This window comes from Herpailurus yagouaroundi, unplaced genomic scaffold (genome assembly GCF_014898765.1).
Source record: "Herpailurus yagouaroundi ecotype Mexico unplaced genomic scaffold, PumYag 189, whole genome shotgun sequence".
In the NCBI taxonomy this organism is placed as follows: Eukaryota; Metazoa; Chordata; class Mammalia; order Carnivora; family Felidae; genus Herpailurus; species Herpailurus yagouaroundi.
Window position 1 is genome coordinate 13,957,297 of NW_024412420.1, and position 16,309 is coordinate 13,973,605.

General features: G+C 50.4%; 2 protein-coding genes across 13 annotated transcripts in view; one reads left to right on the top strand and one right to left on the bottom strand.

Moving 5' to 3' along the window:
* Positions 1-7,072, top strand: part of CDK12 (cyclin dependent kinase 12) — a 78,226-nt gene extending 71,154 nt beyond the window's left edge. For all 12 annotated transcript variants that reach the window (XR_005797533.1, XR_005797529.1, XR_005797530.1 and 9 more), the window contains 2 exons: positions 3,851-3,945; positions 5,729-7,072. The gene's annotated coding sequence lies outside the window, so the exon portion shown is untranslated. The remainder of the gene's footprint in view (positions 1-3,850; positions 3,946-5,728) is intronic.
* LOC121044905 (splicing factor, proline- and glutamine-rich) overlaps positions 1-10,596 on the bottom strand; it is a 30,772-nt gene extending 20,176 nt beyond the window's left edge. Inside the window, exon 1 of the mRNA XM_040497386.1 lies at positions 9,972-10,596. Coding sequence (XP_040353320.1) covers positions 10,095-10,544 — 450 coding nt within the window. The 5' untranslated portion in view covers positions 10,545-10,596 and the 3' untranslated portion in view covers positions 9,972-10,094. The remainder of the gene's footprint in view (positions 1-9,971) is intronic.
* Between the last annotated feature and the right edge of the window lie 5,713 nt (positions 10,597-16,309).

Below are 16,309 nucleotides of genomic sequence, written 5' to 3' on the forward strand. Positions count from 1 at the left end.
GTGTAATCTTTAGAGGGTCATGAGTTGAGGTGGGCTAGGGATGCCCACATGTGAATGTCTGAGAACTTTAATCCTCTCTCGCTTTCTCTCTGTCTCTCTCTCTTTCCTTGTTTCCTTTTCTCTGTGTCATTTTCTGTCTTCTTCTCTCGCCCCCCCCCCCCCCACCATGTCTCTCTAGGGAAAAACTTGGTATCCGTGCCAACTTTTTCCCCCTCCCCTCCTCCCTCTCTCTCCTCCTTCCCCTCTCCCAACTGCTGCCAGCCGGCATCAGCACCGAATTGCCATCTCCTTGAGCTCTCTGTGGAGCAATCTCAGAGAGCAGTAAGGTGTGACGCGGGGCTCTGCCGGCTTCGCAGCACCGCCTGCGGAAAGAGCGCAGGATGGCGGAGGAAGATTAAGAGAAATCTCGAGCAGGGCTCGGCTGCCATTGGTGTGTGCAAACGCCGAGGAGGAAGGGAGAGGGAGAGCGAGGAGGGGGGGTAGGAGTGGGGGGGGGGCACCAGCAGCTGTCGGCCTAATTCTTCTAACACTCTGCTTGTGGTCATATTAGAAAAACAGATTATGCCCCTCGGTGCCACTCACTTATACTTGACATACGTTAATGTTCTATATCTCCATTCTTGGGTCTTGACGACAGTGGACTTTAGGTTGAGGAGGATTAGGGCTTTGGGTGGCCAAGGGGCACAAAAGACCCTGCCCCCTCATTCTCTTCTGACCTCCAACCCCAGCCTATACTTACCCTTTAGAAAGCAAGCCTGGGCATAGAATTTGCATCTGCTGCCACCATTTGTCCATGTTTTTCCAGCCCCTTAGGAGGTGCAGCAGTTAAAAGACACTTGGAAGCCCTTTCCCCTAAAAGTCACCCCCTCTTTAGAGTCTTAATAGGTCACTTCAGGGCCAGGTGAGACCAACTCTATGGCACTCCCCCTCAAATCAGAAGTTGGGGGTCAGAGAAAAGGGTCCATGATAGTTGGTGCTCCATAAGGGGGTTACAGAGAAGCCATAAGCAAAACAAGGCCAGGATTGTTTCTGGGTTGCTATGGAAACCAGGTTCCCTCCTCCTGGCAGGAAGGGAGGAGCGCCTGAGGCCTTCCTCCTTCCACCAATCGGAAAAACTGTAAAGGCGGAGTTTACTAAGGCCTGGGGAATAGGGCTGTTCTTGGAGGACAAACCAATCATTCCCTAGCCCGAGACCTGCCAGTCCATAGCCCTTTGACCTCACCTTCCCTACCCTCTCACCTCAATATTCAAAAGGGGCTTTTTCCTCTCATGCCTTGTCCTCTATGGAGACCTGTTGCTTAGCAACCACTAGTGCCTTCTTCCCAATAACTTGCAGGGACTGAGAGATAAAATATCTGACTATATTCAGTTCCCCTCCCCTGTCTATTTATATTTAATAACCCAAGCCCTGTCTTGGGTTCCCTTGGCACCTGTTTTAAAGGGCTTTTAAAGGGATTAAGCTGTAGCCTGAAGAAATAAAGTTATACCTGAGGAAGAACTTCCAAAGGGAAGAGTGGGAAAAAAGACTGGAGTAGGTAGGAAAGCTGTGGAATCATATTCTTTTAAATATAGGTGGTGGGGGGGAGTATTTAGAACTTGGGATGTGGAGGGGGGGGTGCCTGGGTGGCTAAGTCGGTTAAGCTCCTGACTTCGGCTCAGGTCCTGATCTCACAGTTTGTGGGTTCAAGCCCCGTGTCTGGCTCTGTGCTGACAGCTCAGAGCGTGGAGCCTACTTCAGGTTCTGTGTTTACCTCTCTCTCTGTCCCTCCCCTGCTCATACTCTTTCACTTTCTCTTTCTCTCAAAAAAAATAAATGAATAAAATATTAAAAAAAAAAAAAGAAAGAATTTGGATTGTGGGGAGGGGGTGTCCACAGGGATTCCCAAGGGTCTACTCAGGACCTGGAGTGGACCATAACAGGGCAACTAACTGGGCTGGCAATTTCCACTCCCCACCCCCTGCCTTGCCTTCATTTCCTGACCACTTCCAGTCTAGAGCCCTCTCATATTTCTATATGTGGGAGGCCCATCCCTCTGGGGATGTCCAGTTTCCTAGTGTCAGGATGTTGGTATCCAGGAGTGGGAGCTATGTGGATGTATGTATCTCCCAAAGGCCTGGGTATCTCTCAACATTTGTCAGTCATAGGGAAGGAGTTATTCTGAGCTATCTACTAGAAGACCCCAACCTGACCTGGCAGTGGGGGCTGTACAGAATCACCAAAAATGAGGAGCAAGGAAGGCCTAAGGATAACCTAGTGGCTGCATGTCAGAACACCTAGGTTAGGGCCCCCTCTCCTTACTCTCCTGTGATCCAAGTTATTCACTTAATCTTTTTTTTTTTTTTAATTTTTAAGTTTATTTACCTATTTTGAGAGAGAGAGGGAGAGAGAATCCCAAGCAGGCTCCATGCTGTCAGCACAGAGCCTGATGTGGGGCTTGAACTTACAAACCATGAGATCATGACCTGAGCTGAAACCAAGAGTTGGATGCTTAACTGACTGAGCCATCCAGCCGCCCCCACTTAATTATTTAAACTCCTTGTTGCTTCATCTATAGATCAAGAATGATAATGTTTACCTCCCTAGATTTTAGCGGGATCAATTAAAGTGATATGTGAAAGGAAACACTCTGAAAACTGCCAAATTTAAATAAATATTATTTTAAGGTCTGGAAAAGGTCTGACTGCTGGAGAGAGGGAGATGCTATGAATCCAGCCCGGTCCTTGGCTTAGGAACACTACTGGTCTGTTGACTAGAAGGGTGTGATTCTTTGCCCTGTGGTCATTGGGGTAGGGAGCTATAAATCAAAATCAAACACAGGGCTCCTTACGGAGGGTAGCACAGAGTATCCCTGTCATCTTCCCCACCTCCAGTCCCAGCTTCTGACCTCTAGTTCTCCCAGCCAACACCCCACCCTGACTCTCCACCCTTCTCCCCAGTCAGCACCTTTACTGCCGTCATACTAGATCACAGACTGTACAATTTCACCCTCCATACCCCCCTTTTCGGCACCTCCTCCAACCCGAGCCTTCTGTGGGAGACAGATGGGGTGTCTGCAATGGAAAAGGCTCTGGGCTCTACGCCGCCTTGGGTGGGCAGCCCCCCTCCCATCTCCCCAACTACTCCCGCTCCTTACCTAAGACACTCAGATTCACCCTGGGCAGCTTTGGGAGCTGCTGAGGATTCCAACACTCTTCCCTTCTCAGACTCAGCCCAGAAGCAGAGCCAGAATGACATCTTTCTATGAGACCCAGCCCCCAGCCCCTCTTCATGGAATGCCAACACAAAGGAGGAAATAGGTTAGGAAATGGTAGGGCTCCATGGGACCAATGTGAAGAGGCAGGGAGGAGCCCAGAATCCCTCACTGAGGACTGGATGGCTAGGGGTTGGGGTCTGAGTTGACAGAGGAGGCTGAGACTAAGCGGCCCCTTTGTTTCAGACATCTAGGATCCCTGGAGGGAGGACTCAGCTTGGGGAGGGGGGAAAGGGAGCTAACATTACAGAGCACCAACTGTGAGCCAGGCACAATGCCAGAGACTTCCCATACCTGTACTCACAACTAGCAGGTGAGGTGTCAGGGTGAATAGGTGTCTCATGAGCTCTCAGCATCTCTCAACACAATTGACCAACTTCTCCTTTGATTCTATGATTTCACTGCCAATTCTTCTACACTCTGGCTGCTCTTTCTCTGTCTCCTTTGCAAGCTCATCCTCAACTCCTTGGACTCAGCCAAGTCCCCCGATTATACACTTTCACGGTACTGTATATTCTTCTTTCAGAGCACTTAGAACAGTGATTTCACACTTATTTGTGCAGTCATTTGAATAATAATAATCCTATTTCCCCCACCAGATGGAAAGTTCCACGAGGACAGTGACCACGTCTATCTGTATTCACCAAAGTGCTCCCAGTGCCCAGCACAGTGCCTAGCATAAAGCAACTATTTGGTAAATATTTGTTGGATGAATGAATAAATGACAAAAGACATCCCTCTGGCCTAAACTCAGTTTTTTATCCACTTCCTCACCCCAGAGTTGAGTCATCCCCAATGTATGGACCAGAGAACAGGGTGCCTGGGAGGTCAGGCCACCTCATTCTCCCTGGGAGGGGAGAAATCCATCAGGACAGGACTAAACCAAGTTTCAGGATATGAGGCCCCTACCTTACCAGTGCCTGGACCTGCCTGTATGCTCTCCAGCTTTTCCAGGGATGGAGAGAATTCAAAGTCCCAACAACTCTCCATGTGGGTCCTGAAATCACTCATGAGCTGGAGGAGAGGAGTTCCATCAGAAAAGGGTGCTCTGAAGAAAACCCCTCTTTTCTGCCTTAGCTGAGACTGCAGAGACCATCTGTTGCCACTCCTCTGTTTGCTCCTGTCCCGTTCCCCTGGACTTCAGAGAAGGAGATGGTTTGACCAAGTAGGAGGGATAGATGGTGAGAACAAGACAATCTGCTTGTTCTTTGAAATGTCTGGGGCGATAGTGATGATCCTCAGCTAGGTGATTGGAGCAGAAGAACACAGGAGCCAGCAGCCAGTCCTTTGGGGCTGTAGTCTCTAGACCCTGGGAAGCAGGGAATGGACAAAATGACCTCTAGGAGGTGCCCAGCCTTCAGCCCAGGGGCTTTATCTGACATCTTTGCTGCCCTTGCCATCTGACCTCAAACAAAATACCTGAATCTGCAGGAAGTTAATGTTACATCAGGCTTGGCAGCCCCTTCCTCTCCCAGACCACTCCCAATTCTAGCCAACTGCCCATCCCAGAGCATCTCTCCCACCCAGCTTGGCATCAATACTCAGTCCTCATGGTGTCTTTGACCCAGTAGCCTTGTCCTGACAGTGCCCCCCAGCACCCCAGTACCTGGGGTCATGGACCTGGAAGCCACTCTAGGCATTGTTGCTCTCTCTGACCCCACCTGTTCTCTGGGTCCCTAATGAAGTAGGACAACTCAGGCTCTGGGCCAAGTCCCTATGTCCTCATCAAAGGCAACATCTGTCTCCTCAAAGAAGATAAGCCTGTGGGGAAGGAGGTGGGACAGGCACAGGGGAGAAACCCCAATCCTGCCTGGGCCCTCACCCCAAATTCCACCGCAGGCACAGATTGAGGGTGAGGGGGGAAGGCAAGACCGCCACAGAGGCCTATACTCACACATGCCCCTGTATAAGCCTTCATGCCTCTGAGCCCCAAATATGAGGGCCCCTCCTGGGCTCACCCAGCTACCTGGGCTGCTGCTGCTGCCAAGCAGGCTTTCTTTTATTCATGCGTTGTTTTATTGCTGGCAAATGCTGCTGCTTGCCGCTGTTAGAGGCGTTCCTGCCAAATCCATCCCAACATCTTGGCCTGGCATCAGGGCGGCATGCTAATGTGGAAATTTAAAGAGCCGCTCGGCTTTAAATCGGAATTTTAAATGAGCAGCAGTGCTCCAGAGGGACCCAGGCAAAATCGAACAGTATCTGATCCCCCTTCCTATTCCCACTCCTGTAGCATCACCCTAGTTCCTCTCACCTCTCCCCTCAACTTGGACACTAGATGAGGAAGTGGCATGGTACACACCAGGTCAGAGGAATTGATGCAAGATGGTCATCCCAGGAGCTGGGATCCCTCAACTCAAGACCAAGAGGGAATCCACCAGTTGCTGTCATGGGCAAATGGAGGCAGGGAACTTCAACACAAGGGATCAAGGCTGGGGATAGTGAAACTAATATTCCTATGCCACTTCCCATTTTACCAGGAAACAAGAAGAGAAGACCCAGAGGAGGAAAGAAGGAAGATGGAATTCCATGAAGACACTCCTGTGCAGTATACACTTGTGCGCGCTGGGATATGTGCATGCAGGTCAGGATGCTTGCTGAAGCCCCGTGGAGCATGTGTACACGCAGCTCACTTATTACCCATGCACGGAGAAGAATTATTCACATATGCAGAGCAGTCTTCCCACATCCAGACCACTGTCCTAACCAGGTTGGTTTCTGCAAGTTGTTAGCCTGAGCCACGTTTTTCCATGAATCCTAATGCACCAATGTTCTCCAGCTCCTGGCAGCTACCTTGAGTCAGCCATGATGGTGATGAAGCGCCACAGCAACTCTGCCAGCATAGGGGTTAGGGATACCTGTGCTCATCCTGTGCACCTGTCTTGATTACAGTGTGGTGCCTTCTCTGGTGGTCATCATATGACAAGCCTATACATCTCACTTGGGAGAGGCGCTGGGCATAGCTTTGATTTCAGAGGAAAGAGGAGGCTAATGAGAGGTGAGAGAGGCAGAATCTATGCCTCTCTGTGGCCCCCTTTCCTCTTTACCTGTTCTCATGAGACAGGTGGCCTCTCATTATCAGAAAACATTTACTGAGTGCCTACCCTCAAGGAGACACTGCTCAGTTGAGCACAGCGCCTCACATTTTTTCTGAGCTAGGTTGATGACAGCCATTAAGAATCTGGATGTGCTGTCCCCATTGGAGGATCCACAGGAACTCTCATGGTAACCTCAGCCTTTTCCATGTTAGACTGCCAGGCCAAGGGATGCTTCCTGACCTTCCCCAGGAATCCTCCTTCCTCAAAGAAGCCAGCTTCTTCACGGACTGGTGTGGCTGCCAGCCAAGAGGCTTGGGGCAGGCCTGGGGCATGCAGCTGGCACCTGCCCACCAGATCCCCAAGGAGCACTCTCCCCGCCTCCAACTCCATAGCCCCATTCAGATAGCCCCTGGACTATAAGGAGACAGAGCTCACTGTTTCCCATTCCCAGAGAAAACTTCAAGCTGGAACACCCCTCACCTCCCTTTCCACATAACCTGCTCCAAGATCCTCCACTCAGACTAAAGACCCACCAGGTACTTTTTCCAGACAGGACCAAATACTTAATACAGAAGGGGTTGTGCAGGAGCTGAGTAAGGGGCCTTTGGGGGAGAGGCTTGGGCTGGAATTATGGGAGAAGTTGCTGAGGTCAACAGATGGATGAGGAAGAACTCCATGAGAAGGACATAGGACAGGGGGACACAAAGGGAGAAGGCTAAGTGAATCTGCTTCTCTCATCTAATTAGCAGCATGCAAATAATATGCAAATCACTCCCTTTGTTTAGAGACCACAGGGCTTGTGTTTTTTGGATGTGTTCTACAGAGGGACCATCAGGCAGCATCTCTGAGACCCTCAGACATGGAACACTCAAGAGGGAGGCTCAAGAGAGAGGCCAGAGTGTAGCCATCTTATTGTAGCTTATTCCCTCGATGAACTCACTCTCTATGGGCCTCAATTTCCCTATGTGTGAAATGGGAGGACTGCACTGGATGGTCTCTAAGGCCTAGGGTCAGTCTAGCATTCTCTGATTTGAAGCCCAGTGCAGCACAAAGTGGAGGGGTTGATTCCATTCTGGGTTGGAAACTACTTAGCCCTCTTGCCCCTGCCAACTACCTCAGCAGTTCTGTCATACCACCCCCTACATCCCCATGCACCTGTCCTCCCAAACATGGACAGTCTTCTAAAGTCAATGTTCTTCCCTACCCCTTTACTGACACTGTTTCCTCTGCTTGGAATGCCCTTCCTGCTTTAGCCCCTCACCTGGCTAATTCCTTCCCTAACTCCAACAGCCTTACCTACCTTCCCCTTCTACCTTCTGGGCATCCCTATGCACTGTTTAGTTCTCTCATTTCCCATTGGACTTTGAACTCCTAGAGGGACGGTACTGGGTTTTGTTTAAGATGGAATCTCCACTGGGGCTCCTGGGTGGCTCTGTTGGTTAAGCTTAAGCATCTGACTCTTGATTTTGACTCAGGTCGTGATCTTGTGGTTTGAGAGATTGAACCCAAGTCAGGCTCTAAGCCGACAGTGCAGAGCCTGCTTGAGATTCTCTCTTTCTCCCCCTCTCTGCCCCTCCCCTGCTTGTGCCTTCTCTCTCTCTCTTAAAATAAATAAATAAACTTAAAAAAAAAAAAAGCTGGAAACTCCATTGTAAATGTATTCATTTTCCATAGCTTCTGTAACAAATTACCACAACTTTGGTTGCTTAAAAACAAAACAAAACAAAACAAAAACAAAAACAAAAACAAAAACCAACAAATTTATTCACTCACATTTCTGGAGGCCAGTAGTTCAACATCAGTTTCACTGGGCCAAAATCAAGGTGTTGGCAGGACTGTGCTCTCTCTCTGGAAGCCCTAAGGGAGATCTATTCTTTCAGCTTCTAGTGGTCTTTGGCATTTATTTGCTTGTGATTGCATCACTCCCAATTTCTTCCTCTGTCCTCACATCACCTTTTATTCTTCTCTGTGTGTATAATCTTCCTCTGCCTCTCTCTTATAAGGACACTTGTGGTGGCATTTAGAGCCCACCCAGATGATCCAGAATAATCTCTGCATCTCAAGATTCTTTTTTTTTTTTTTTAATGTTTATTTATTTGAGAAAGAGAGAGCGCAGGTGAGAGGAAACATGAGCAGAGGAGGGGCAGAGAGAGTGAGACAGAATCTAAAGCAGGTACCACACTGTCAGCACAGAGCCTGACTCAGGGCTCAAACTCACGAACCATGAGATCATGACCTGAGCCAGTCAGACGCTTAACCAACAGAGCAACCCAGGCCCCCCCTCTGCATCTCAAGATTCTTAACTTAATCTCATCTACAAAGATCTTCTTTTCCAGAATGGTAACATTCACAGATTCCAGGGATTAAGAGGTAGATATATCTTTGGGAGCCATTATCAGACTATCAAAATAAAGAGATCTTTAAAGTTATCATTTGTTAAGCATCTACCATGTGCTCGACACCATACATACATTTTTCTCAATGCATTTAAGTCTCACAATAGCCCTGAAAGGTAGATACTAATGTCTGTACTCTACAGAGGAGGAAACTGAGTGAGGTTCAGGGAGACTGAATCACCTGCCCAAGCTCACATAGCTGATAAGTGGCAGAGCCAGGATTTGAAACCAGATGAGTCTGGCTATAAAGTCAGCGTGATTTTTTGCCTTCCCAAAGGTCTCTGAGCCTACCCCAGGCCCTGGCACAAATTTCTTACCTGAATGGATGTGCAGAAAGAGAAAGATAGGTGGACAAGAGAAGGGAAGATGAAGCCCAGTCTTCCTATTGATATTGACTCTGGCTTTCTTTTGCCAAAGCCCCTTCCCACCCCTTTAATCCTCCCCCATCATCCCTGACCCCTTGTTTCAGAAGGCTGGAATCTCCCCTAGTTTGCAGCCCCCTGCCAAATACTGCTGCCCAGAAGGGTGGCACAGTGCCTAGACTTCAGGCAGGAGACATCAAATTGCAGAACCAGGGGGACCTCTGGAGGTCACCCCTTCTAGTTGTCTCTGCTTACATATAGGCCTGCCATGCAGACAAGGTTGGTCTAGTGGGCAGCAGAAGAGAGAAGTAGCCATCTCTACCTTCAGCTACTCTTTCTCCTCATTTCCTACATGATTTGTATTGGGAAGTCCTCACTCAGGTCTAACCTTCCAGACATCATGCTGCAATGAAAGCTGGCCAGAGTCAAAAGTCCTAAATTGTCCAAAACATAATATCGGATTTTGGAAAAGTCCCTTTGTCACTCTGGACCTCTGATTGTTCATCTTTTTTTTTTTTTTTTTTTTTAATGTTTACTTATTTATTTTGAGAGAGAGTGTGTGTGAGTAGGGGAGGAGCAGAGCGCGGGGGAATCCCAAGCAGGCTCTGTACTGCCAGTGCAAAGACCAATGAGAGGTTCGATCTCACTAATCATGAGATCATGACCTGAGCGGAAATCAAGAGTCTGAGGCTTAACTGACTGAGCCACCCAGGTGCCCCTGATTATTCTTCTTTAAAATAGGATCGAAAATGATGGTAATGAAAATAATACCCATCTCACAGGACTTTTGGAGGGATAATAGCACAGTCCAGGAACAAACTAACCCACGGCCTAGAACAAAGCAGGTGCTGCAGGATTATTTTGTAATAGCCCCTCAGCCCTCCAGCCTAAGCCCCTTCATCCTGGGTAGTACGGGGTTTTGCTCACCTCAGCCAGTCTGGTCTGCCTTGCGCGCTAGACTGTGAACTCCTCTTGGCAGGACTTTGTTCATGTTTTTAATCACAGCCCGTTCCCCTCCCCAGTGTCTAGCCCGTGCTTGGGCACGTAGGTTCAATCTACATTTGATGAATGAAGGAGTAAGGGTATGAGTTGGACCCCCAAGTCCCGAGAGGCACAGGGCCTGACTCCCACCACTAACTCTGGGCACGACCCTTTTCCCTGAGGTCCAGGAGGAGGCAGCGGTGAGGAAAGGAGGCTCTGCAGCTTTAAGATTCCTCTCGGGCGTCCCGGTTGCCAAGGCGCTGTTGCCAAGGACCTGCGCGGTGCTTCGTCCGGCCTCCGCGCCGGCTCCGGGTTTCCGCCGCCGCCGCCGCCGCCGCCGCCGCCGCCGGGCCGTGCCGGGCTCGGCTCCTCCGAACCGTCTGGCGGACTTGGCACTGGCCCCGGCTCCTCAGTGCCCCCGCGGTGCGTGGCAGGCTGCGGCTTCATTATCCTGATTGATTCCTCCTGCTCCCCGACACCGTGGGGGCCCCGGTCAGGGAAGGGGGGCCGAGGCGGCATCTGCGGACCCCTTCCCCGGCCCTCGCCCCCAGCCGCTCTTCGGGCTGCCGGCCCCTCGGTGCCCCGCTGCGGCCCGCTGGACAGGTCAAGGAGGAAGGGCAGGGGCAGCCTTTGCCCCGCTTCGTGGGTGGGGAGGGCCCAAAGGAGGAGCGGAGCTGTGGCGGGCCCGGTTCAGTGCTACCGCCCAAGGCGCCTGCCCTGGGCCATGAACGCCGCGGGTCTTGGGACCTGCCCTTGGCAAAAATTTTGCACCCTAACCCGAAAGTCTGGAGGGTTTGGGGTGGGGAGGGAGCACAGTGATGGACTGAGAACTTCAGAAGAAGCCTTGGCAAAATGGGAAAGGTGACATCTTCCAGGAGCACTGATCACGTGGGCCAAGCCCGGGTGACTGCAGGCCTCTCTAGGAGCCTTAAATCCAGTTCTCAGGGGGAAGCAGGGACAGGGTCTGCCCAAACAACACTGGACACGGCAAGGATCTGAGCTCAAACGAAGCCCACGGGCCTCTGTGAATTAGAGAACCTGTGCCCAAATCTAGCAGAGGGTGGTCTGGCCACAAAATGGTGGCTCCCTACTCCAGGTGTTGCGGTGAGGCCTCAGTGGAAAGAGCATCCGGGAGCCAGGCCGGAGGGCCTTTCTAGTCCTGCCACTTGGTTTGTTACCTGGGCAAGTAACTTTACCTTTTTTAGCCTTGGTTTATTAATCTGTAAAATGGGGTTAAGACCTCCCTGACAGTTATCAATGGTTAATGGGACTCTCTAGCAAGGAAGAGAAAGGGAGATGAGGGGCTGGCTTCCATCCCTGCTGCTGTGTTGGATGAATCCGTCCCTTCTCCTTGAAGGAGGTAAGTTTCCTCCATATACTTAAATCCCTTCTTAACTGGAAGGTGACGTGGAAACTTCCAATCAGATCTGCTTCCTTGTCAGGGTAGAAGGGCAAAACTGCTCTCCACCTCACTGGCCTGGCATAGATTTAATTTCTAAATTCACATCAGACTCTCCACCACTCCCATCCCTCTTTGGGTGGGGCCTCTCTTCCTACAAGACCTGACAGTCTCCCTCTAGTGCCTCAGACTGTCCTGTCCAAGGGCCAGACCTGGGAAATTTCTTCTGTAGCCCTGCCCTCTTTGGCTAACTCCATTCTTTAGCTCTCCACAACCCTGGGGAAGAGGGAGCTGGTGGAGAATTTGAAGCCAGTTTTTTCCAGAGCTGTGGCAATCATTGTATTTGTGAACATGATCTGGGCCACTCTGGCAATTCAGTGTCTCTCTCTGGGTCTGTTTCCTTATCTGTAAGTTCATGAATTTATTCTTCCAACCCACATTTCCTGGGTGACCACACTGGGGCAGCATGGTGCACCCAGAAGGTGGAAGTGTGGGAATAACACAGAGTGAGTGGGAAGAACTCCACTCTGAAGCGGCTGATCTTCTGAGGGGAAAACAGACAGATACACATAGCAGTCTCTCCAGTATAAGGGTGTTTGCTTCAGGAGGACCTCCAAAATTCTAGAACTTTCCACAGTGTCATGATACTTTCCCACTTCTTCCTGAACAAAGCAGACTTTTGCCTTGGACTCTTTGCTAGAGGCTGATTGCTTTCCTATGGGAAAAGACAGATCCTAAAATTTGAGTCTGGAGCTTTTGTTCATTCTGTTTTGTTGGAATTATCTATTTTTGTAACAGTCATGCATTACTTTTATATTTAAGATAAAAACACAAAAACATTTCCAGTTTGGGGAAGAAGATGTCAGGGAGGATTGTTTTCTTTTTTCTCTGGTGACCAGAAGCAGGTCAGCACATGTATCTAGACATGCCAGGCTGCCTGGGGCCCTTGATCAATGTGGCCCTGGGAGAGGCTGCCTCAGTCTACTGGCCTGGTTGCCCACCCACCCCTGGCTGGACTGTTCCATCCTCTGTGTCTGTAGTCCTGGGCTCCACTTCCTATTAATACAAACCACGTGGGACCCTTGCTGTGGCGTCTCTAGGCAGAAAAGGGAGCCACAGCCGCCTAGTGGCTGCCAGGGAGGCTGGCAGGAAGGGGCATCTCCACCAGGCGTCTCCTGGGAAACAGCAAGCTCCCCAGAGAAGGGACATTTGGAAATAAAATTCCTGCCGCTGTGTGTTTGTATGTGTGTTGGGGCGGGAGAGGGAGTTAAGAAACCTCACCACCCCCCTCTGCTTTTCTCTCTTCAGGGAAAGCCTCTTTCAGCAGCTCTCCGGACTCCCTCCCAAAACTCCAGCCCATTCCCCAGAAACCACGTAGGCTCTGCTGGGAATGGACAAGAGGCCTAGAAAATGTCCCTTCAGATTCATGATGTGGGTACAGAAGAGCACTGGACTGAGAGCCAGGGCCTCACATCCTCAGCTGCCCTGCCTCACCCTGTGGCCCTGGTCAATCGGACCCCCTTTCTTAGTCTTGCATTCCTCTGTAAAATGAGGGTACTGGGTGATGTTTCACCATTATTCATAGTCTTCACACGGGGCTCCTCCACAAGGCTCAAGAATACAGTCGGAGCATTCTAGGCAGTTCTTTCTGGCACTTGGAGCAGATACCTGATAGGAGTTAATGATTCCTTATGTGACCTTGACTGGTCACTTAAACCAGCCAGGTCCCTTCACCTGTACATTCACTCATTCAGGTATTTATGGGTGCTTACTGAGAATGAAGTCTATGCTGAGAAGATGAGACTACCCTGATATACAATGAAAGAGGCCCTCAGCCCCCATGCGTCCTCTGTGCCAGAGGTGCATGCCACATTCCTTCCATGATGACTCCCTTCACATGGAGCTGGAGGGCTGTGGAGGCTTCTTTTCGCATAGTGCCTAAAGCCAACCTGAGGGAGAATCCATGGTACCTCCCAGGGAATAGAGATGGGGGTGATGTCCCTGCCCCCCTCCCCACTCTCACACCTACCTGGTTCCCTTTGTCCTCCCTTGCTCTTGAGTGACATGCCCCCACTCCCCGCCCAATCCACCCCTTCCTGATAAAATATGGGATAATCAAACTGGGGACAGACACCCTTTGGAAACCACAGGAGAAGTCAGGGATGTTGAGTAAAAGCAAGTGGCTCTCTCCCGGCTGGGGTGCCCCTCCTCCTGGCCTCACTTCCCAGAGCTCCTTTTCCTCCAGAGACCCAGGCAGGGTGGAAGGTGCTAAGAGAGCTCTCCATGCAGGAGACAACCCCTACAACTTTAGGAGGAGACAGAGGAGCTCCAGGAAAGAAGAGGGCTAGGGGCCCTGCAGAGACCCAGGGGGCCTAGGCCTCCTTTGGTGTCCTCTTAGGAGAAGACATTGGCTCTTACAGACCTGACCTCGTGGCTTCTCAGCCCAGGTCTGCCTGGGAACCAGGCGCTGGAGGTAGGAGAGAAAAGGGAAGAAGGGGGGTGGGAAGGGAAGTGGGGAAGTAGAAGTATCAGGGAGGGGGAGTGTTGATCCGGATTCTGTCACCTTTATTGGGTACCTACTGTGTGCCTGGCAATGGGCTCTGTTCCCCCTTTACCTGGATTATTTCATCTAGTCCTCACCTGAGCCCTATGCCTGTGTTATTATCCTGCTCTGACAGGGAAGGAAACTGAGACTCAGAGGCATTATGTAACTTGCCCAAGGTCACACAGCTTGTCAGGAATGAAGCCAGGATCCCAGCCCAGGTCTGTTGGCCTCCAGTGGGTTCTCTCTGCTGCCAGAAAGTCCTCCTCCTGGAAAGCCGGTCTGGAGTTGGGGTTTTCAGTCAGAGCTCATCAGGATCCCCAGAGGTAAATCTATTGTCATCTGCCCTCCTCCTCCTCACCCATCTGCCAAGCAAGTCGCAGGTGAACCCCCTGCCACGGCCCCTGCCCTAGCCCCAGGTGCTAGCTCAGCTTTGCCTGGCTCCAGGCCTCTCTCTGGTGCCCCCAAGGTGGTTCTGAGGTCGCCCCACACCCCAACGCCTTTCTTTCTTTCTGCTTTTCTAGATCTCGGAATACATAGGAAAATGCAGGAAGAGAGAGGTCACTTGAAGGTTGGAAGCAGGGGCCCTGGTCTTGGGCAAAAGATTGGGGGGCCTAGTTATCTCTTTTGATTCAAATGAACACTTTCCCTAACTCCCACCCCTCACCCCCAGAGACAGCCAAAGCTTTGCTTAGTTAATGAAATACAAAAGAAGGAATCAGGGGGTGGGGGTGGCTCGAGAGCGCTGGAAAGCAAGGGAGAGAGGAAAAGTTGGGTCTCTTCCAAAGAGTTAATGTTCCACAGTATGATCGATTAGGTGTCAGATGTAATTTCAAACCAATACAAGATGAATGGCATAATTTTCCCTCTCTCATTTTAGACAGAATTAAGAATCCATTAGCTAACACAAATTTTTGGCAAGTTTAATAGGAGCTCAAATCTACATTCGGAGGAAACGCTCCCCAAAGCCTGTTTGAAGCATTTACTCCTCAGGCCCCTGGCCTCTAGTGTCTCTCCACCCCCGCCCCCCAAGACCCTCACAAGCCCTCTGTTGTCTGTCCCCACATGCAGCCCCCTCTCCCTTCCCCTAGTCCTCCTACATGCCCCTCCCCAGCCCAGTCTGAGATTAACTGGCCTGACCCCTCTCACAAAGGCCGGGCCTGCCCACCATTGTCTTCCAGTGGCAATGGGTAGGGGGAAGGGGTGGAGGGGCTGGCAGTGGGCCCAGGAAAGGAGGAAGGTTGCTGAATTGGCCCCAGGCTGCAGACAAGCCCTAGGGAGAGGGGTGAATTGGGGCTTCGGGACCATTTGAGTCTCAGCTACTCCTCAGTTTCACCCCCCAGAAAAGTTCTTATTTTTATCTTAGACAAAGCATTACCCAATTTATAAGGGGAGACTCAAACCCCATTCTTCCTTTTATATTTATATATATTAGTCCATACAGTAAACCTGAGAGATTAGAAAAACAGCTACCATCCCATTCCATAGATGAGAAAACTGAGGCTGGGGAGGGGGAGGTGATTGGAGTCATCTGAGTCCAAGGGTAAAACTTGGCCCTGCTACTTGCTTGCTTACTAGGACCTGTAGGCTTTTCCTCTGGGCCTCAGTTTCCTCATCTGTAAAGTGGGAAGAACCTTGGACCCAGTTTCATAGTATTATCCTGAAGGACAGATGAGAACGCTCTTGATAAAGGAGAGATTTTGTGACTGTCCACCCTGGCAGAGGTGCCAAGTATCCACTCTGCATGAGCTTCATGGATCAGCTCCAGCCCCTACCCTCAAATCTCATAGCCTGGTCTGGAAGACCAACGTGTAGACTGAGTTCTGTCCTGGAAAGCAAAAGAGGCTGGAATAATAATTATGACAGCTTCACCTTACTGGACATTTATTCTGTACCAAGTGTGGGACGAAATTATTTTTACATAGTAACTCATTTACTTCTCAGACCCTTATGAGATATTATTATCATGATCTCACTTTCCAGATCAGGAAACTGAGGCACAAACGAGTGAAGTAACAAATGAAGTGGTAGGAAGTGGCAGAGCTAGAATTCCAACCCAGGCAGCCTGCTCCTAAGGCCTGTGGCTCTCTACCTGATGTTACACAGAGGTAAAGGGCTGGAGTGGTGGAGCACCAGGATGTGATCCCAGACCCTAGGTCTGGAAAGGCTTCACAGAGGGCAGTAGGCTTGACTTAGGTCTTAACTGATGAGTAGGAGTTTACCAGTTGGGCAAGGAGAGAAAGAATTTTCGAGGTAGTAAGAACAGCATGTGCAAAGGCACTGAGAGAGGTCTCAGCATGGGGATGGTGAGTAACGCACTGTGCCAACCAAAACATAGGGTTC